The 21,532-nt window shown below is 43.2% G+C and overlaps 1 protein-coding gene across 1 annotated transcript in view; it reads left to right on the forward strand.

Annotated features, from left to right (window-relative positions):
• Nucleotides 1-21,532, forward strand: part of LOC123968066 (NACHT, LRR and PYD domains-containing protein 12-like) — a 583,923-nt gene that overhangs the window by 552,972 nt on the left and 9,419 nt on the right. The window contains exons 4-8 of the mRNA XM_046044550.1: nucleotides 5-1,753; nucleotides 5,791-5,967; nucleotides 15,714-15,887; nucleotides 17,599-17,772; nucleotides 18,481-18,654. Of these exons, the coding sequence (XP_045900506.1) occupies nucleotides 5-1,753; nucleotides 5,791-5,967; nucleotides 15,714-15,887; nucleotides 17,599-17,772; nucleotides 18,481-18,654 (2,448 nt within the window). The remainder of the gene's footprint in view (nucleotides 1-4; nucleotides 1,754-5,790; nucleotides 5,968-15,713; nucleotides 15,888-17,598; nucleotides 17,773-18,480; nucleotides 18,655-21,532) is intronic.

The following is a 21,532-nucleotide window of genomic DNA, read 5'->3' on the forward strand; positions in this document are numbered from 1 at the left end:
GGAGATGTGAACGTGTGACTGAAGGAAGTGATGAAACAGGAAGTGGAACCCTCCTCAACAGGATCTACACTGAGCTCTACATCACAGAGGGACAGAGTGAAGAGGTTAATACCCAGCATGAGGTGAGGCAGCTTGAGACAGCTTCCAAGAAGAAGACCCTCCATGACGCTCCAATCAGGTGCCAGGACATCTTTAAAGCCTTACCTGGCCAACAGAGAGCCATCAGAGTGGTTCTGACCAACGGCGTCGCTGGCGTTGGAAAAACCTTCTCGGTGCAGAAGTTCACTCTGGACTGGGCAGAGGGCTCGGAAAACCAAGATGTCGGTCTGCTGGTTCTGCTCTCGTTCAGGGAGCTGAACTTGATCAAAGATGAGCGGCACAGTCTCCTCACGCTGCTCCATGTTTTCCATCCAACATTACAGAAGGTCCCAGCAGAGAAGCTCGCCGTCTGGAAACTGTTGTTCATCTTTGACGGCCTGGATGAAAGCAGACTTTCATTGGATTTCCACAACAGTGAGGTTGTGTCTGATGTCACACAGAAGTCATCAGTCAACCTGCTGCTGACAAACCTCATCGAGGGGAATCTGCTTCCCTCGGCTCTCGTCTGGATAACTTCCAGACCTGCGGCGGCCAATCAGATCCCTCCTTCGTGTGTTGACAGGGTAACGGAAGTACGAGGCTTCACTGACGCCCAGAAGGAGGAGTACTTCAGGAGGAGAGTCAGTGATGAAGAGCTGTCCAGCAGAATCATCTCACACATCAAGACCTCCAGGAGCCTCCACATCATGTGTCTAATCCCAGTCTTCTGCTGGATCACTGCTACAGTTCTGGAGCACATGTTGACTACAGAGCAGAGAGGAGAGCTGCCCAAGACCCTGACTGACCTGTACTCACACTTCCTGCTGGTTCAGATAAAGAGGAAGAAGCAGAAGTACGATGAGGGACATGAGACGAGTCCACAGGAACTGATGGAGGCTGACAGGGAGGTTCTTCTGAAGCTGGGGAGGCTGGCGTTTGAACAGCTGGAGAAAGGAAACATCATGTTCTACCAAGAAGACCTGGAGCAGTGTGGTCTTGATGTAACAGAGGCCTCGGTGTACTCAGGAGTTTGTACAGAGATCTTCAAAAGAGAGAGTGTGATCTTCCAGAAAACAGTCTACTGCTTTGTTCATCTGAGCGTTCAGGAGTTTCTGGCTGCAGTCTACATGTTCCACTGTTACACCAGCAGGAACTCAGAGGTACTGAAGGACTTCCTGGGGAAAGACTGGAAATCCAAGAAGAGTCCCTCATCTCTGCATGTCTTCCTGAGGAGCGTCATAGAGAAATCCCTTGAGAGTAAAACTGGCCACCTGGACCTGTTTGTTCGCTTCCTTCATGGCCTCTCTCTGGAGTCCAACCAGAGACTCTTAGGAGGCCTGCTGGGTCAGACAAAGACCAGTTCAAGAATCATCCAGAGAGCCATCAACAACCTGAAAAAATTGAAGATTGATGAGATCTCTCCTGACAGAAGCATCAACATCTTCCACTGTCTGATGGAGATGAACGACCACTCAGTACATCAGGAGATCCAAGAGTTCCTGAAGTCAGAGAACAGATCAGAGAAGAAACTCTCTGAGATCCACTGCTCAGCTCTGGCCTACATGCTGCAGATGTCAGAGGAGGTTCTGGATGAGTTGGACCTGGAGAAATACAACACATCAATCGGGGGACAACAGAGACTGATTCCAGCTGTGAGGAACTGCAGAAAAGCTCGGTAAGTACAGATGTGATTAACATAAATCAGTGTAGATCAGCTGTTTAGTTCTTCAGATAGACACACTAAACCATTTTGTTGTGTTTTGTCACAAATGTTCTTGAGCTGTTTCAAAAGCTGTGGTTGTTTATTTCCGATAATTGTTACATTTTAAAATTTCTCTTTTTATTTATCTTCCTCTGGGTGACGAAGGTGACATGCAAACCTATAAAACACATGAAGGACTTTAGAGGTTGTGGTTGAGGTTTCATCTCAGTAGCATATGATCACAACATATAGGAGTATTTCACAGTTATTAGTGAATGCAATGTAGCCACAGACAGTGGGTCTCTCCTTATCCTTGTTGACTGATTGTTCTGTAGTTCTGTTTAGGACTGTCCTTGACACTACTGGTAGCATGAGGCTGGATTTGCAGCTGAAAAATCGGGCCCTACCACATTCTGTATGCCACCCAGCTTCTGGTACAGGCCATGGTTATCTCTTGCCTCAACTATTGCAGTGCCCTCCCAGCAGGTCTTCCAGCTTGTGCGGTGAAACCCCTTGATCAGCCCAAAAGGACTCATGTCAGTCCATTACTGTGTGACCTCCACTGGCTCCCCGTGGCCTCCAGAATCAGATTCAAGTCAATAATGCTTGCATACAGAGTGACTACTGGATCTGCACCATCTACCTAAACTCCATAATACAAGTTTATGTTCCTTCTTCCAACGAACGCCACCTGGCTCTGCCATCCCTTCACAAAAAGTGATCCCAGTCCCTGTTCTCATCTGTGGCACCACAATGCTGGAATGAGCTACCACACGCCATCAGAGCAGGGGCGTGCCTTTCTAACTCCAAGAAGCTCTTGAAAACTCATCTCTTCCGAGAACACTTCCTCTTATAACACCTCTAACATGCACTTCCTGTGCTCTCCTTGTTCTATCCCCTTACAATTATCTTGTATTGGTTGCACTTTTTTTGTTAACTCTCACTTCTATTCCTAGGTATTTACCCTATTGATGCTGTTAACTCTTACTAGTATTTATTGCTGCTCTTACTAGTATGTATTGTCAGTTGTAGATCTCGTGCTGTATTTGATGCTTTGTTGATGCTTGTATGTTGTTGTTTCATCTCAAATGTAAATCACTTTGGATAAAAGTGTCTGCCAAATGAGTAAATGTAAACAAAGCAAAAAAGCATGATAGATGCAAAACACACGATGAAACTAATTAAGACAGGGCTGATTTTAAAACCAGGTCATGCAGATGGGCCGGACATTTTGCTCACGAGTTGGGATGCAGAGACATTTGCATTATTTGAAAAGGGGGGAGTGTCAGTGAGGGACCCGGACCTTGTTGATGAGACTAGCTGCAGATGGCAAGAAGCTGTTCTTGTGGCCAGAGGTTTTGTTATTGATGGACCGCAGCCTCATGCCAGAGGGGAGAGTCTGAAACAGTTTGTGTCCAGGGTGGAAGGGGTCAGCTGCAATCTTTCCTGCATGCCTCCTTGAGGTGTCCAGATCCTGAAGAGAAGGAAGATTGCAGCCAATCACCTTCTCTGCGAACGATCAGACGACCAGATAGTGATGGAGGAGGTGAGGATGGACTCAATGATGGTGGTGTAGAAATGCACCATCATTCATTGTCAAGCTGAACTTCTTCAGCTGCTGCAGGAAGTACATCCTCTGCTGGGCCTTCTTGGTGCTGGAGGTGATGTTCAGCTCCCACTTGAGGTCCTGAGAGATGATGCTGCCCAGGAAGTGGAATGAGTCCACAGTGGCGACTGGGGAGTCACACAGGATGATGGGGGAGGGTGGGGCTGGGCTCTATCTGAAGTCCACGACCATCTCCACGGTCTTCAGAGCGTTGAGCTCCAGACTGTTCTGGCTGCACCAGGTCACCAGATGGTTGATCATCCCCACCTGAGATGAGCCCAGTGAGGGTGGTGTCATCCGCAAACTTCTGGAGCTTGACGGACGGAAGAGAACAGAAGGCGAAACAAAGCAGCCATGAGATAAACCGTAATGATGGTCCTGAAATCAGAGACATGTTTTCTCAGCTGCACTTGTTGCATCCTGTCCGTCAGGAAGTCTGTGATCCACCTGCAGATGAAGTCAGGCACGTTCAGCTGGGAGAGCTTGTCCTGCAGCAGGGCCGGGATGATGGCGTTGAAAGCAGAGCTGAAATCCACAAACAGTATCCTGGCGTAGGTTCCTGAGGAGTCCAGTTGCTGGAGGAAGGGCCATGTTTACTGTATCATCTACAGACCTCTTGGCTCTGTAGGCAAACTGCAGGGGGTCCAGGAGAGGGTCTGTGATGGGGATGGTGGACTGGGGCTGGAGCTGAGCGGAGGAGTTACGGGGTATGGTGTCCTATTGACTCTCAAAGTGGCAGTAGAACTGGTTCAGCTCATTTACCAGGCAAGAATCGTTGATGGAGTGGAGGCCTTTGGGTTTATAGTTAGTAATCTGTCTGAACCCCCTCAAGACAGAAGTGGCGTCGTTTGCAGAGAACTGATCTTTTAGTCTCTCTGAGTACAGTTGTATAGGTTCATGCACCTCCTTGCTAAATCTGTACTTTAACGCCCTGCACCCGGTTGTGTCTCTACTCCTATATGCTTCCTCCTTTTCCAGCCTTAGCTGTCTAAGTTTGAACTAGGGTTTGTCATTGTTATAACTCACCCTGGCCCATGTTGGTAATCACAGAAACTAATGTAGGATCATCATCATGACGTGATCAGAGTGTCCCAAAGCACTGTGGGGGGCCGCGTGATAGGCACTGCTCACTGTAATGTAGCAGTGATACAAAGTGTTCCACTCTCTGGTTGGACACTTTATAAACTGTCTGTATTTGGAGAGTTCTTGGATCAGGTTTTCTTTGTTAAAGTCACCAAGAACAATAACAAGAGAGTATGGGTATGTCTGCTCCACACACAGTATCCGGTCGGCAAGCATGCGCTGTGCATCGCGCATGTTGGCCTGCAGTGGAACATAAACACCCACCAGAGTGAATGAAGCAAACTCACAGGGGAGCAAAATGGTTTACAGTTAATGATAAAATATTCCAGATCAGGAGAACAGTGCTGCTGAATCACTGTCACGTCGGTACACCAGCCAATGTTGATAGAAAAACAGACACCTCTACCTTTCGTTTTGCTGGAGAGTTCTGTGTCACGGTCCGCTCTGTACAGTACTTATCACGCAAAAAAAAAACAGAGCGTACCTAACTCCAAGGCAGCTATATGCAGCGCCATCTTGGTTGTAGGTTTATACAGCTTTCATTTTAGCTTGTTTGTAACAGTTAGCTTACATTATTAGCCAAACTAGCGCTGTGCCTTTGTAAAACCAAAACACAGACAGCTGAGGTGGATGGGAGACTGAGCACATTAAAATATTGTGTTCTTAGTTTTGGAGAAAGTGGCAGACCACTCGGCCCAATCTAGAGTCCGGAAGCAATGTTCTCCTCAAAGATCAGCAGCTGATAAGGAATGAGTGGCCCCTGGGAATAGTAACCCAGGTCTTCCCGAGCAAAGGCAACAATGTGCGCAAAGTGGAGATTAAGGTCTCCCGAAAGGATTGGACTAAGTGGTTTCTGAGACCGCTGTCAGATATTGTTCTTCTTGTTCCTCCTAAATAGATTTTTGTAACCTTCTGTTTCATTGTTATGATAAATAGTGGCCTTTGAGCATGCCAGGCCGGCATTGTTAAATGGTATTTTGATAATAATTTGTGGTTTTGTATTGAAGTTTCACAACTTTGATTATTTTTAAACCAGTTGACAACATTCACGTCTCCAGAGTCGTAATGTGAAGAAGATGTTGACACTTGCTGCCAGTGTTCTCGCTGATGATGCGAGAGAAAGATACATAAATGTAAAGATTTTCTCTTCTTCATCTGCAAAATTAAAGCAAAACAAAGACCAGATTAGCTGAACCACTGATGAGAGCAATTTTGTTTATCAAAAGAGAGACGTTGAACGGTTTGGTCATCAAATGCATTAAGTTAATTTAAAATGTCCTCTTTCATAATAACATATTTTGTAATGTATGTGTCCTGACAGACTTTATGGCTGTAGACTCTCAGAGACTCACTGTGAAGTCATAGCCTCAGCTCTCAAGTCCAACCCCTCAAATCTGAGAGAGCTGGACCTGAGTGGAAACGGAGATCTGCAGGATTCGGGATTGAAGCTGCTGTCTGCTGGACTGGAGAGTCCAAACTGTAGGCTGGAGTGTCTCAGGTCAGTTCACTTATTGTAACGAAAAACAGAGAAATAAAAGGTTTGACAGGACCGTTTTCAGCTCCCACAGACTCACATTGTGTGGTCCATCAGTCAGTGAAGATGAAGCTGTAGAGTGTGTGAGGATATAAACAGGCTGGAGAGAGTTTTGAGTGATAGGTTTGATAAAGAAAAGAAAAACATGAGTTCTGGTTCTGCGGCTCATTAGAACATATCAAAAGGTGGGTGCAGCAAGTATTGCACCTGCTGAAAGTCACAGATGTTTTGAAAATAAGTGATATTTAAGAATTCTTCTTTCAAGTTCTTAAACCTGTAAGACCCACAGTTGTAAAATTTCAACATCACTTTTAGCTCTCCCAAAAGTACATCTGCAAATTGTTTTTTTGAAAGACCACATTTCGATAGCCTCTTGTTTAGCCTCACAATGCCATTGGATACTAAATGTGGATATAGGTCTGCTCATGAAGCCATAAACTCATACGACCTGCGAACATCCCTGGAAGAACATCTCCTTGTTTCGTTGGACCGGATATATCAACATTGAAGTGAGTATATTCCCTGAAATATTTTTTTGTGATTGTTACAATGTCTAGTAATTATGCAATGTATGCATCAAATTAGATTTTCAGATTGTTATGTCTTTGTTGTAATTTTACAATGTTGGGTGAGAATGGTAGTTAAAATAGCATGTGCACCTTGCACATTACATGGAGACACTGCCCTTCTCCAATGTTCTAAATGGACAGGTCCAAAAGTTATGAAATGTGGGGGGTTGCATGTATGGTGCATTGTTCAGGGACAACTGTGAATGTCCTGCAATTTAGGGATGGAAGAGGTCTGTGGGGTTGCATATTACTTTTAGTATGTTAAGTACAGAGAGCACATAAGCCAGAAAATATTGTGTGACTTCAGTGGAATGTATCACATGAATATGATTAATTTGCATTGAAATTATTTATATTTGAACTACTCTAACTCTTACAACTATTATTTCCCTTTCAGAATGACACCAGCATGAAGAGGTGTTTACTACAGTCTGCATGACTCTCCTAAATGGAGAGAGTGATGTTGAGATTAATTCGTACAAAAGTTATTTAAGTGATGAAGAGACAGATGAATATGTCAATGAAGTGGACAAAGAGAGTCAGACACCCGCTGATTGTCCAGCTGATGATGATGATGAGAGCATCAAACCAACGAAACCAACGATGCCCTGGGACAGGTATCACTTCCTGAAAAAGGATTTCATCCCTTCTAAAGCTGATTTCTCTGGTCCGGACATCAGCAGTGGTGCTCATGCTGAAAAGGAGACGGTTCCAGGTGCAGCAAGCATCCTCTATCGTCCTGGTAAAAATTTATTTATGCTGTTTACCATATTTAATATTTCACTGATTATAGCATTTTCAAATGTATGTTTGACATTGCAATTGATTCCTTTCCAATCTTATTCAGACAAACACAGCTGTCAACACACCAAGGAGAGGGCGGCCATCTTCAGCCAGTGAGAGCCCTTTGACTGAAGAGACCATCCTCAGATATTGGGGATCCATTAAATGGTGTCCCAACCAAGAGGTCACGTAAACCACCAATGGATGTGCGCAGGGACATGGTCGCACATTTCCCAGTAAAGACAAAGTGCAATCTCTGTCTCTGTTTGTAGAGGATAGTAACTGCTTTTGGGACTACCATTGTAAATGAACACTGGTTCTTTACCAAATTTTCATTCTGTGTTGTATATAATATTTTATCCAGTTGTTTTATTTTTAATAAATTCTGATTCCTAAAAATATGACTATTACTTGATTATTATTCATGATATTTACCATTTTACACTTTCACACTCAGTGTGACAGAAGGAATGATTACTGCCACCAATAACTTTTTAAAGAACATATTGCATGTGGCTGTTGTTTTTAAGACATACTTGAACAAATGTGGACGTCTCCTTTTAATGACATTGACCAGCTGTGCTGCCAAATACAGTCAGAAGAAGGTCATGTGAGAAATGAAATAATGAACAGTTTTTTTACTTAGGGCTGACAACGTCATTGATTATAAAAATACCGGTTTAGCTGCTCTGCTGGCGACTTGGACTCGTGTGCTACTGGTGCTGCTGCTGTTTTTATTTTGTTGCTGCTGCTGTTTTTATGTATTTGTTGTTTTTTTTTGTCTATTGTGTTTTTGTGTTTTTTTTGTATTGATTGTGTGAGTGTGTACGAGGGTACAGAGGAGCACCATGGCGTTATTTGCACAAGGACTATTATTGGCATTGATTGTCTGGCAGCTTCTGAGGATGTGTGAAACTTTTCCACACTTGGAGGGTGGGCTACCACTCATCTACGCCAGAGACACGTTGTTGTCTCTCTGCTACACGGGAACAACATCGCCGCCCGCAGATTTATTCAACCTGTCCAAGCATTTAAAATCCTGGCATCTTGGAGAAAACTACGGAAGAGAGGCCGACGTGGGGGGACCCGACAGCGTCTCCGCCGGAGAGGCAATAGACCTCCGCTGCCCGACATAATCCTGAGCAACGTTCACTCTCTTAGGAGCAAAATGGAGGAGCTCCATACCAACATGAGGGTATGTTTTGAATACCGCAAGGCGGGTTTGCCGCTATTTACGGAGACTTGGCTCCACGAAGACATCCCCAACTCCTTGATTGAGCTGGAGGGTTTCTCCATTGTCTGTGCAGACAGGGATTAAACTTCGGGGAAAAGTTGAGGGGGAGGTATCTGCGTGTTTGAGTGACAGCTGGTGCAGGAACTATTCTGAGAGAGCGACTGTGGGCAGCCCTGATATTGAACTGCTGTGCATTTCTCTAAGACCCTTTTACCTCCCGAGGGAGTTTGGCAATATTGAGGAATCGATGAAGAATTACATAAGAAAAAGATGAGGTTTTCAGCTGGAAAATCACGCTGAGAAAATTCTTATCCACCTGAGAGGCAGAGCAAAGGATGTTGTGAGATTTGGGATAAGAAATTGTGAACTTGATGTCCAGCATAACCCATGGGCCATCTACGGGCTCCTGCGCAAACATTTTGGCTCAAGCCATTGCTCCACAGTGCCCCTAGCTGACTTTTACTCTACCCTGCCAAATGACCAAGAGGACCCCTTTGAGTATTAGCTTAGACTGAACAGAGCTGCTGAAGATGCTGCAAGCTTCCTTAGAGAGCAGGGTAAAACGTTTGACAACCCAAGTGTTGAAGTCACACGTATGTTCATCAGACATTGCCCCAGCAGAGATTTGGCTCTTACCTTTAGGTCCAAGATGATTGACAAGTGGTCAGCTCGTGAGGTTCAGGAAGTACTTGACAAATACCACCTGGAGAAGGGACTCCGGTCTACTGGGAGGAATAGACAAATCAGCATGAATCAAGTCGATGTCAGCCCTAACACTCCTTTAGTTTCAGACATCCCGGAACAGAAACCAGCCATGTTTCCTGTGTCACCTACCTGGCCACTCAAGGGAGGGGAGATGTCATCCTCCACATTTTCAGCAGGGAAACTGAATGATCTGCACACAGGGGAGGACAGCGCAGATCAAGTGAGTGAGCCTCCCACCTTGGATTTGACAGACATTAATGATTATGAAACATTGTGTCACGCCTACAGCAGAGTAATGCCATCACAAAAAACACTGATTGTTCAAGGCCTTTAAAGACTTTCAGAGACTGTGATAGCCTTTTCTACACAGATGTCTACTGATTGTGGTCATGTTCTTAGAGCACTAGTGGACAGTGGATCTATGGTGTGCACTATAAGTGAAGCAGCCAACACTAAACTTTCACAGTCTGTTTTTAACATTGAAAAGAGAACTGATGAGGACTTTGTTATTGTTGGTTGTGGGGGTCATCTGGTCACATCTTGTATGACCTCACTGCTTCAGTTTATGGCTATAAGGTGATAATTCCTGTTCTGGTGGTGCCAGGCCAAACCGATGACCTGATCCTTGGCAGTAATGCTATCAAGTGGCTCATTTCACAGATAATAGTGCCCAGGCTGATAACTTGCCCCATTTGATATCTGTGTTGTCCTGCTCAGACGGATATGAAGCAGTGCCACTAAAAATCGGCACGGCTAAGCTCAAGAGATGTGTCGCTCTACAACCGATGTCTGGAACATTTGGTGTGGGCTAAACTCCCACCATCTGATGTTTCTGCAGTGGGAAGTACAGTCATCATCGAACCCACGCACAAATTCTTGTGGGGAGAGTTGTCACCTCGTTCTGGGGGGATGGCTGGGTTCCAGTCAAAATAGTAAATCTTACTGAAAAGCCACTCACCCTTAAAAAGAATGCAAAAGTTGCAGATGTGTCACCCTGTCTTTCTGTGCAAGACTTACCTGAGCCAGATCGCATCCAATCCAGTGCACAGTTCACACAGAGCTCGTCACCTGCACCTAGGTCAGACGATGAAATATCACAAATTTCGACTGACATGAGCTTGCGGGATTTGAACCTCTCTTCCTGTGAAGTCTCCCCTGAGTGGAAGGATAAACTGCTGGAGATCATTGAGCAGTATGAGTCCATCTTTTCGAGGCACAAAATGGACTGCGGTGAGGCAACAGATTTTGTACACAGAATCTGGCTAGTGGATGACAAGCCCTTCAGACTTCCATACAGGCGGGTCCCACCATGCCATTATGACAAGCTTCGGACTGCTCTGAATGAAAGTCTCAAAGTGAGTATTCATCTCCTCTCGTCCTGGTAGTCAAGCCAAGTGGTGATCTTCGCATCTGTAATGACTTCAGGTGGTTGAACGCAAGAACAGTGAAAGACTTACATCCCTTGCCTCATCAGACAGATGCCCTCGCTGCACTTGGTGGTCATGTCTTTTCAACAATGGACCTCACATCAGGGTTCTACAACGTCAGACTGCATGAAGACAACAAAAGGTACACAGCGTTTTCCTCCCCATTTGGCCTCCATGAATATAACATATAACAGTCCTGCAACTTTTATGCAGTTGATGATGTCCATCTTTGGTGATGAGAACTTTACAAATCTGTTATGTTATCTGGATGACCTTATGGTCTATGCACCATCTGAACGGATTGAACTTGAGCGTCTCCAGATGGTTTTCTCGTGCCTTGCCGCCAACAACTTGAAGCTCTCACCTAAGAAGTGCTACGTCCTTCGCCGGTCTGTTAAGTTCTTGGGACACATCATATGTGGAGATGGTGTTAAGACAGACTCGAGTAAAGTGCAAGCTATAGGTGATGTGCAGGAAGCCGACCTGATGGAATCTGATGGGGAGACACCAAGTGCTAGGAAAATCAGATCTTTCTTGGGAATGGTTCTCTACTACCACCATTTCATTGAGGGATGTTCTGCCAAAGCTAAACCACTGTTCCGCCTTGTGGCTGAGTCCGCCACTCCATGCAAAACAAGGAGAGGCCATAAGCCGAAATTCAAGAGAGGCCATGTTAGACTGTCTCCAGCTGACTGGACTGTTGAGTGCAGGGCAGCATTCGAAACTTTGAAACATGAGCTTGTGCATAGTGTCACCTTGGCCCATCCAGATTTTAATGCACCATCCATTCTTGCTGTGGATGCCTCCTTTGATGGCCTAGGAGCCGTCCTCTCACGGTTGCCTCCTGAAGGTAATGTTGCCAGACCAGTGGCGTTTACCAGCAAGACTCTATCATACTCCCAGCTGCACTATCCAGCACATCGGCTGGAGTGTCTTGCTCTTAAATGGGCAGTCTGCGATAAGTTTAGCCACTGGCTGAAAGGTCAATGTTTCACAGTCTGGACAGATAATAATCCATTAACATACATCTTGACTAAGCCTAGGTTAGATGCATGTGAACAGAGATGGGTTTCAAAGCTCGCAGCATACAGTTTTGATCTGCACTATGTCCCTGGCACAAAGAATGTGGTTGCAGACGCACTAAGTAGGGTGCCATTTGTCCAGTCATGCATAGGCCACCGACTTGTAAATGAACCTTATGCCGTCTTGCTGAACCAAGTGAGTGAAATGGTGGCTGAGACAGTACAAGATGCATTTAGATATACTGCTGCTAACTGCCAGTTTGTTGTTGATCAGCCCACAGATGATGCGGTTGTCACCCTGCTCTCCCCTCAGGGGTCCCTCTCCCTACAGGATGTCTCAGCTGTGTTAGAGGCGCATGACTCTGGAGGCCGAGTGAGAGGCACGAGACCAGCTACTCCCCAGCTTGTCAGTGTCGACCAGACTGCCTCTCTACCCAGAAGTAAACTGGTTAATCTTCAGGAGCAGGATGATGTCTTGGGTAGGGTTCTCTTTTACATCCAGCGTCACAGGAGGCCCACTAGATGTGAACGTGCCGGTGAGTCTCGTGGAGTGATAAAAATGTTGAGACACTGGCCCAAGCTCTCCATCAAAGACGGCATGTTGTACAAGGTGAAGAAAGACAGGCAAATGAACATTGCAATCCACCAGTTTGTTGTTCCAGACTCCCTCAAGGCCCAGGTCCTCCACGGCCTTCATGACTCAGCCGGTCATCAGGGACAGGCTTGCACACTCTATCTCGCCAGGCAGAGGTTCTTTTGGATAGGAATGGAACATGACATCAGTAATCATGTGAGGAACTGCTTTCGATGTGTGGTTGGCAAGACCCCAGAACATAATGACCATGCTCCTCTTGAAAGCATTTGCTCCTCTGAACCAATGGAACTTGTGTGTATCGACTTTTGGACTGCTGAGCAGACGGATAAGAAGTGTGTGGATGTTTTGGTTGTCACAGATCACTTTTCTAAGCTGTCACATGCATTCCCATGTAAGAATCAGTCAGCAAAGCATGTTGCCCGTCGTCTATGGAATGACTTCTTTTGCATATATGGTTTGCCAAAACACATCCATTCGGACCAGGGAGCCAATTTCGAAAGCCAACTCATTAAAGAGCTCCTGGAGATGGCTGGTATCTAGAAATCGCATACCACCCCGTACCACCCTATGGGGAATGGAGTTGTCGAGCGATACAACAGGACTGTTGGGAACATAAGGGCCCTGCCTCCCCATTCCAAAGCCAGGTGGCCACAAATGCTTCAGATGCTGATGTTCTGCTACAATTGCACTGAGCATGAGGCAACGGGTTTTGCGCCCTTCTTTCTCATGTTTGACAGGATTCCACGTCTTCCTGTTGATGTTCTATTCCAGCATACTCTCCCCAGCAATGCTGTTGTAAGCCACCGTGAGTTTGTCTCTCACCTGAAACGTGACCTGTCTGAAGCTGCCCGCATTGTCCGTGAAAACAGTTGAACGGAGCAGGCTCGACAAGCAAGGAACTACAACCGCAAAGCAAAAGGGTCTCCCCTCGCTGTTGGTGACTTGAGTCTTGCTCGCCAATCGTGGTGAGAGAGGGAAGAGGAAGATTGCAGACAAGTGGGAGTCCACAATTTATGAAGTGAAGTCTGTGAAACCTGGAATCAATGTGTACTGTATCAGTGACCCAGTAACATCCAGAGAGAAAGTTGTTCACAGAAACCTCATACTCCCATTGAGTTTTCTCCCAGCAGGAGGTCACGACATTTTGGAGTCAGACTGCTCATCTGGCAATGGAAGTGGATAAATTGACCTTATGGTTCCAGTTGACTTACAGGACGGTGAGACAAAGACACTTCAGTGGTTACTGCAGATGGATGACGCTAGTGATGAGGATGCTACAGCTAGCCGTCCCGATCGCTCACCTGTTGTAGCTGTGAGTGCCCGCCTCTCAGAGGCTGTAGTGTATGTGGTCCCACGTGCTGTGTGAGATCTTGCAAACCCCTGATTCATCAATGACTGCTGAGCAATCACCTTCCCCTGAACCCTCTGCAGAATGTGTGGTGTCCGAGGAAGGATCCTCCCCGCTCTCAGTGGAAGGAGCCCATTGTGTCCCCTCCCCTGAACATGCAACTGACACACAGCCAGGTGCATTCACACTGGACCATGTAGTTTGCACACAGCCACCTCCACTCTGCACTAGGGCAGGTAGACCTGTTAAGCCCCCAGCTTGACTCATTTGTGAAATGAACAGATTGTAGATGACTCAGCTAAAACAGTTGATTCTTTGTTTTCTTTTGTAAGGAACATGTTTTCTGGATAGATTGCTTGTATGTCTTAGGAGTTTTTAAACTACTTTATCTGAAGTATTTGACAAGCATCTGTTATTGAGCAATGTTTACGATGTGAGAGGCGTACACGGCATCTTTTGTGTCTTTGTTGGTATGGGGCTTGGCCACTCCCTTACTGACTGAATCCCAAGTGGAAAGTTTCTAACTGACTTGAAATGCATTATGCTCCTAGTACAAAACTACTGTTTGGTATTTAAAGGTAAAGTTGTGTGTTTTTTTTTATTGTTCCCCAATTTAGCAGGATTTAAGGGGGGGTGTATGTAACATAGTTAAAAAGGTTCAGGTTAAATCCTACTAAATGGGATTACTGTGCCACCTGCTGTCATAAAGTTGTACCTGCAGTGAACTCTAGTAATGGCGAAGGATTATGGGTAATCCTCAAAGCAGCGGAGGATTTTCCCTTAGGTAACGTGTCTGTGAATGTCCGTGGACTAAACAATGCTAACTCACTTGAAAAGCACGTAAAAGTTAAGCTAGATTTCTTTAGTTGAATAATATGTATTGTTGATTAATTTCGCCATGTTTTTTTTTATAAAGTCAACTATCCGTTTATGTGTTTTATTGCCAGTAGAAAGTTTTTCCAGTGTAGCTAGCTAACTTTAATATGATCATGATGATCTTTTCAGACAGAGCATGCGCTGTTTGTCCACATGAGATGACTATTGAACACTTTGTCATGAATGCAGGTATGTAACCGTATGTTGTCATAAAGTGTTGTTTATGTTTGAACATAAGATTGAGGTATTTTCTGCTGTTTGGTTGCCTCCTGTATGTTGAATTGTAACGAAGTTATATAATTGCACATAATTATTGGAAAAATTTAAAGGTAACTGTAGGAAATCTGTGTAATTACATTGTTCTCTGTTGTTTCCTCATTGCAAGATTAAGGGTCAATTTGGTGTCTTTTATTTATTTAGTTTATATGAGTTTAAATCCACTATACGATCAATGTGTCAAACTGCACTTTACTTTTGTGTAGAGCAAAAAGCAGCAGAGGATTTTCCCTTAGACAGAGCATGCGCTGTTTGTCCACATGAGATGACTATTCAACACTGTTGTCCTTTGTCATGAATGCAGATGTGGAATAAACCTGCTGTTACAAAAAACCTGAGGGCTCCTAGAGATTCTATCAGGGTGTGTGTGTGTGTGTGTATATATGTATATCATCTGACACACAGGGTCTGTTATAACACAGCAGTGACATGGAAATAAGACTCATTTTAAAATGTGCCACTATGATCATTATTCTAATGAGCTTTGTGTGTCTTTTTTTCAGTATGATTGAATAAAATATAGAATTATTAATGAGACACTTTTTGATGTTAATTTTGAATACATTGTTATATTAAACAACTAATAAAATGTGCTTTAGAATCAGCAATAAATTAGTTGTTAAATTATACACTACTAAACAAAACTTTTTTGTTACATTAATCATTTTTAAAATAATCATTAGGTGCAGTGATTTGATATTAATCCTCTTATTCCAGAAGGTTGTGATCCACAATTACACAATGACAAAGTCCCTCTACTCATTTTTGGGAAAGGCTCATTGAATAGAACATAGTAATGTTGAGCTCTACGTTTAAAAACTGAATACATTGGATTAGAAATGGATTTTTATCTCCATCATTTATTCTTTATTCAGATTGGCTGGCTGCAGTTTGTCAGAGATCAGCTGTGCTTCTCTGGCCTCAGCTCTGAAGTCCAACCCCTCCCATTTGAGAGAGCTGGACCTGAGTCACAACAGGCTGCAGGATTCAGGAGTGAAGCTGCTGTGTGGTTTTCTGGAGAGTCCACACTGTAGACTGGAGACTCTGAGGTCAGTTCACTGACTCTCTGTTACTATTGTAGATCTGATATGTTTAATTAACAATTGAAGCTAATTTCTTTTCATGCATAACTTCCATTCATAAAGCTATAAATGTCCTTTTGTTCGTATTTTCATGTTTCTTGTACTAAATTTAGTCTGCAGTCACAAATACTTGTTTCATAAAGAAACTGTAGAAAATGTCTGCTGTTAGTCGTTAAAGTAAATGTATGTTTAGCATTTTTGGTAAATGGTCACATCTGTATACAGAATATCCTCTGAACTAATATTTGTTTTAAACTGATCAAGTTTACGTGTTAAAGTAGAAATATTTCTTTAATTGGATGATGTCTGTAGAAGGCTGACATTATGATTAAGATAATCCACAATAACACAATGACAAAGTCCCTCTACTCATTTTAGGGAAAAGCTCATTGATTAGGACATAGTAATGTTGAGCTCTGCCTATAAAACCTGAACACATCTGATTGGATTAGAAATGGATTTTTATCTCCATCCACTTATTTTTTATTCAGATTGTGCTACTGCAGTTTGTCAGAGATCAGCTTTGCTTCTCTGGATTCAGCTCTAAAATCCAACCCCTCCCATCTGAGAGAGCTGGAGCTGAGAGGAAATGACCTGCAGGATGCAGGAGTGAAGCTGCTGTCTGCTAGACTGGAGAGTCCAGACTGTAGTCTGGAGACTTTGAGGTTAGTTCACTGACTTTTGTCGGAGATAGAAAATCAGGACTGGGCGAGACAAAAAAGTCTGAATTTCTTCTTGAACATTATCTCTCTTTAGCAAAAAAGATTGCGAAGTGCAAATAAGTTTTGGCCCCAAACGCAAGCCACGGCAAACAGGCAGAAAGAATTCTTGTGATTTATTAAACAAAAGCAGACAAACTTGCTGAAAGTGGTCAAACTCTCGGTGAATACACAAGTAGGCAGTGTTACATGCCGGGATGTGAGGAAGGAGATACGGAAACGGAAGGAATCACACACAGCATGAGCAACAGAGCAACAACAAGCTACAATTATCTGACAGGGACTGGACAGAAACTCAGACAATTTATACTCTATAAACTTGCAGAGAGAGAGAAACACCAGGTGAGACACATAAGGTAATCAGGGCAACAAGACACAAAGTTAGATACAAAACACCAGACACAGACAACTTCAAAATAAAACAGGAATCAAACAGGCACACATCTAAAACACAACACAGACCAAATAACCCAAACCGTGACAAAATATTCACTGGAGGTGATCGAAGATTAATGCAGTATAGAGTTTTATTATTTTACAAGAGTAACAACCAAGGTTGAAATGCCGACATATATATATGGCATGTCAATATACAATATACATATATTGATTATTTAGAACGCACGCACACAGATCAAATCATATTACCAAATGCAGCTATTTAAAGGATCAATATAGTTTTTCTCCTCTAATTCCAGACTGGCCTGAGATCAGCAGCATGTTGTTGATCTGTATTGACATGAATAGGTGTATGAATGTTGTGCTGACATTTGGATGATGTCTGTAGAAGACTGACATTATGATGATCCACAATAACACAATGACAAAGTCCCTCTACTCATTTTAGGGAAAAGCTCATTGATAAGGATATAGTAATATTGAGCTCCACATTTAAAACCTGAACACATCTGATTGGATTAGAAATAGATTTTTATCTCCATCATTTATTCTTTATTCAGATTGAGGGGCTGCAGTTTGTCAGAGATCAGCTGTGCTTCTCTGGCCTCAGCTCTGAATTTCAACCCCTCCCATCTGAGAGAGCTGGACCTGAGTGACAACAAGGTGCAGGATTCAGGAGTGAAGCTGCTGACTGCTGGAATGGAGAGTCCACACTGTAGATTGGAGACTCTAAGGTCAGTTCACTGGCTCTCTGTTACTATTGTAGATCTGATTATTAATTAACAGTTGAACCTAATTTCTGTTCATACATAACTTCCATCCATAAAGTTGTAAATGTCCTTTTGTTCATATTTTCATGTTTATTGTATTAAATTTAGTCTGCAGTCACAAAGACTTGTGTTTCTTAAAGAAACTGTAGAAAATGTCTGCTGTTAGTCATTAAAATAAATGGATGTTTCTAATTTTTGGTAAATGGGCACATCTGTAAACAGAAGATCCTCTGAACTAATATTTGTTTTAAACTGATCAAGTTTACTTTTGCATTCTGTTGGTTTCCATGTGTTTTCAGAAATAATGTCTGATCACTGATATTGATCCTTCAGAACACACACACAGATCAAAGTATGCTACTAAATGCAGCTATTTAAAGGATCAATATGGTTTCTCTCCTCTAGTTCCAGACTGGCCTGAGATCAGCAGCATGTTGTTGATCTGTGTTGACATGAATAGGTGTATGAATGTTGTGCTGACATTTGGATGATGTCTGTAGAAGGCTGACATTATAATGATCCACAATAACACAATGACAAAGTCCCTCTACTCATTTTTGGGACAAGGTAATTGATTAGGACATAGTAATGTTGAGCTCCACATTTAAAACCTGAACACATCTGATTGGATTAGAAATGGATTTTTATCTCCATCATTTATTCTTTATTCAGATTGAGGGGCTGCAGTTTGTCAGAGATCAGCTGTGCTTCTCTGGCCTCAGTTCTGAATTCCAACCCCTCCCATCTGAGAGAGCTGGACCTGAGTGACAACAAGGTGCAGGATTCAGGAGTGAAGCTGCTGACTGCTGGAATGGAGAGTCCACACTGTAGACTGGAGACTCTAAGGTCAGTTCACAGACTCTCTGTTACTATTGTAGATCTGATATATTTAATTAACAATTGAAGCTAACTTCCATCCATAGATTGGAGACTCTAAGGTCAGTTCACAGACTCTCTGTTACGATTTCAATGTGTTTTCACAAATAATGTCTTATGACTGATATTGATCCTTCAGAACACACACACACACACAATCCACCCATTTTTCAAGTGGGCAAAACTACTGGAACATGTGACTGACAGATGTTTCTTGTTGCCCAGGTGTTGTCTTTTAGGATGATTGTACAAACATTACATAGTTCTGCATGACTAGTCTAAGTTTTCATCCTTGATTCAAACCTATAAAGACTGCATTTCCTGTTAAAGATGATAAACCAACGTGAATACCAAAGAGCTGTCTATGGGGGAAAAGCAAGCCATTGTCAAGCTGAGAAGGAAAATCGACCAGAGTCATTGGACAAACATTGGGCAGAGCAAGCACAACAATTTGGAATGTCCTGAAAAAGGAAGAAACTACTGGTGTACTGAGCAACAGACGTCCAACAGGTCGACCAAGGAAAACAACAGTTGTTGATGACAGAAATATGGTGAGATCTGTGAAGAAAACCCCCAAAGCATCAGTAAGTGACATCAGCAACGACCTCCACAGTGCAGGGTGAAGGTATCACAATCCACTGCTGGAAGAAGACTCAGAGAGCAGAAATATAGAGGCCACACCACAAGATGCAAACCACTCATCAGCAGGAAGAATCGGAAGGCCAGAGTGAAATTTGCAAAGAAGTACAGAGATGAGCTGCAATAGTTCTGGAACACAATCTTATGGACTGATGAGCCCAAGATTAATCTCTAGCAAAGTGATGGAAAGGGCAAAGTTTGGAGAAAGAAAGTAACTGCTTATGATCCGAAGCATACAAGCTCATCTGTGAAGCATGGAGGAGGTGATGTCATGGCTTGGGTGTGCATGGCTGCTTCTGGAACAGGCTCATTAATATTTATTTATGATGTCACTGAGCATGGTTAACAGCAGAATGAATTCAGAAACGTTTTGTCTGCCATTTTACGGAGAAATTCATTGAAACAAATCGGGAGGAAGTTTATCATGCAGCAGGACAATGACCCAAAGCACACTGCCAAGAAAAAAAGTGGAAGGTTTCAGACTGGCCAAGTCAATCACCTGACCTTAACCCAATAGAGCTGCATTTCACCTCCTTAAGAGGAGACTGAAGGGAGAAACACCCCAAAATAAACAGGAACTGAAAGAAGCTGCGGTAAAACCCTGGAATAGCATCACAAATGAAGAAAGCAACAGTTTGGTGATGTCAATGGGTCGCAGGCTTGAGGCAGTTATTAGAAGAAAGGGTTATGCCACCAAATATGAAATGTTATTTTACTTTAAGATTATTTGTTCCTTTTGCTCACCTAATAATGCTGCGGTCTAATACAAAGGTTGGTATGTTCTGAGTTGTTTAACACATCTAGATGTGAATACCAGCAAATAAAAGCTGAAATTCTCTTGTCTCATACTCACCTTTTGATCTTAAACCCAAATGTTTTCAGTGAACAACAAAAACAAAGGAATTTACCTTACCGTTCCAGTAATTTTGGAGGGGACTGTTTAAAGTGAACTAGTCGAGATGGGGAATGTATGGACATCTGTTCAGGACCCCTTGGCATTGCTTTTTAACGCCCTGGCTACCCCTTTTGCATCATTGTTTGACATCTAGGACTCCATGGTGAAGGTACTGACAAAAATTACGCAACGCATGGAAAAGTTAGCAACTTTCAAAATGTAACTAGTAGTTAACATTGTGAAACGTCAAAGTTTTGGTGTTTGGCTTAAAATAACAACTTAGGTGACGTAACTTACCTAAGTCAAGTTAAGTTACTTGCATAACTAACATAACTTAAAAACATTCAGTGATGACTTTTTGTTTCACATAGTTAACGAGCACCGGCCTCCTGACTGAAAGTCCGGTTTCTGGTTCACCCATCCACCCCAACCACCTTGTTACTTAGACTTTTCTTTAAATAACATCTAGCAACCTTTCGTGTTAAAAAATAACACTACAGGGCTTCCCCCTGTGCATTAAGCTATGATCCTAAGGGGTTCCCCAGTGCATCACAAACTGATGCTGTGACCATGCGTCCATATGTGAGAACATGGGAGTGAGAACGGGTTGTCAAAGCATATTTCTAAAATGCAGGTGTTTGAAGGATCAATATAGTTTTTTTCCTCTAATTCCAGACTGGCCTGGGATCAGCAGCATGTTATTGATCTTTGTTGACATGAATAGGTACATGAATGTTTTTATGACATTTGGATGATGTCTGTAGAAGGCTGACATGCTGTGTGCACATACCGAAAGCAGCCGCCAGGAGCTGACAGCCCATGGGCGGGCTGTTGGAATATTAAGAGGTTAAGACTTGAACACATCTGATTGGATTAGAAATAGATTTTTATCTTCATCATTTATTCTTTATTCAGAATGAGGGGCTGCAGTTTGTCAGAGATCAGCTGTGCTTCTCTGACCTCAGCTCTGAATTCCAACCCTTCCCATCTGAGAGAGCTGGACCTGAGTGACAACAAGGTGCAGGATTCAGGAGTGAAGCTGCTGACTGCTGGAATGGAGAGTCCACACTGTAGATTGGAGACTCTAAGGTCAGTTCACAGACTCTCTGTTACTATTGTAGATCTGATTATTAATTAACAGTTGAACCTAATTTCTGTTCATACATAACTTCTATCCATAAAGTTGTAAATGTCCTTTTGTTCATATTTTCATGTATATTGTATTAAATTTAGTCTGCAGTCACAAAGACTTGTGTTTCTTAAAGAAACTGTAGAAAATGTCTGCTGTTAGTCATTAAAATAAATGAATGTTTC

This window comes from Micropterus dolomieu, linkage group LG01, assembly GCF_021292245.1.
Source record: "Micropterus dolomieu isolate WLL.071019.BEF.003 ecotype Adirondacks linkage group LG01, ASM2129224v1, whole genome shotgun sequence".
NCBI lineage: Eukaryota > Metazoa > Chordata > Actinopteri > Centrarchiformes > Centrarchidae > Micropterus > Micropterus dolomieu.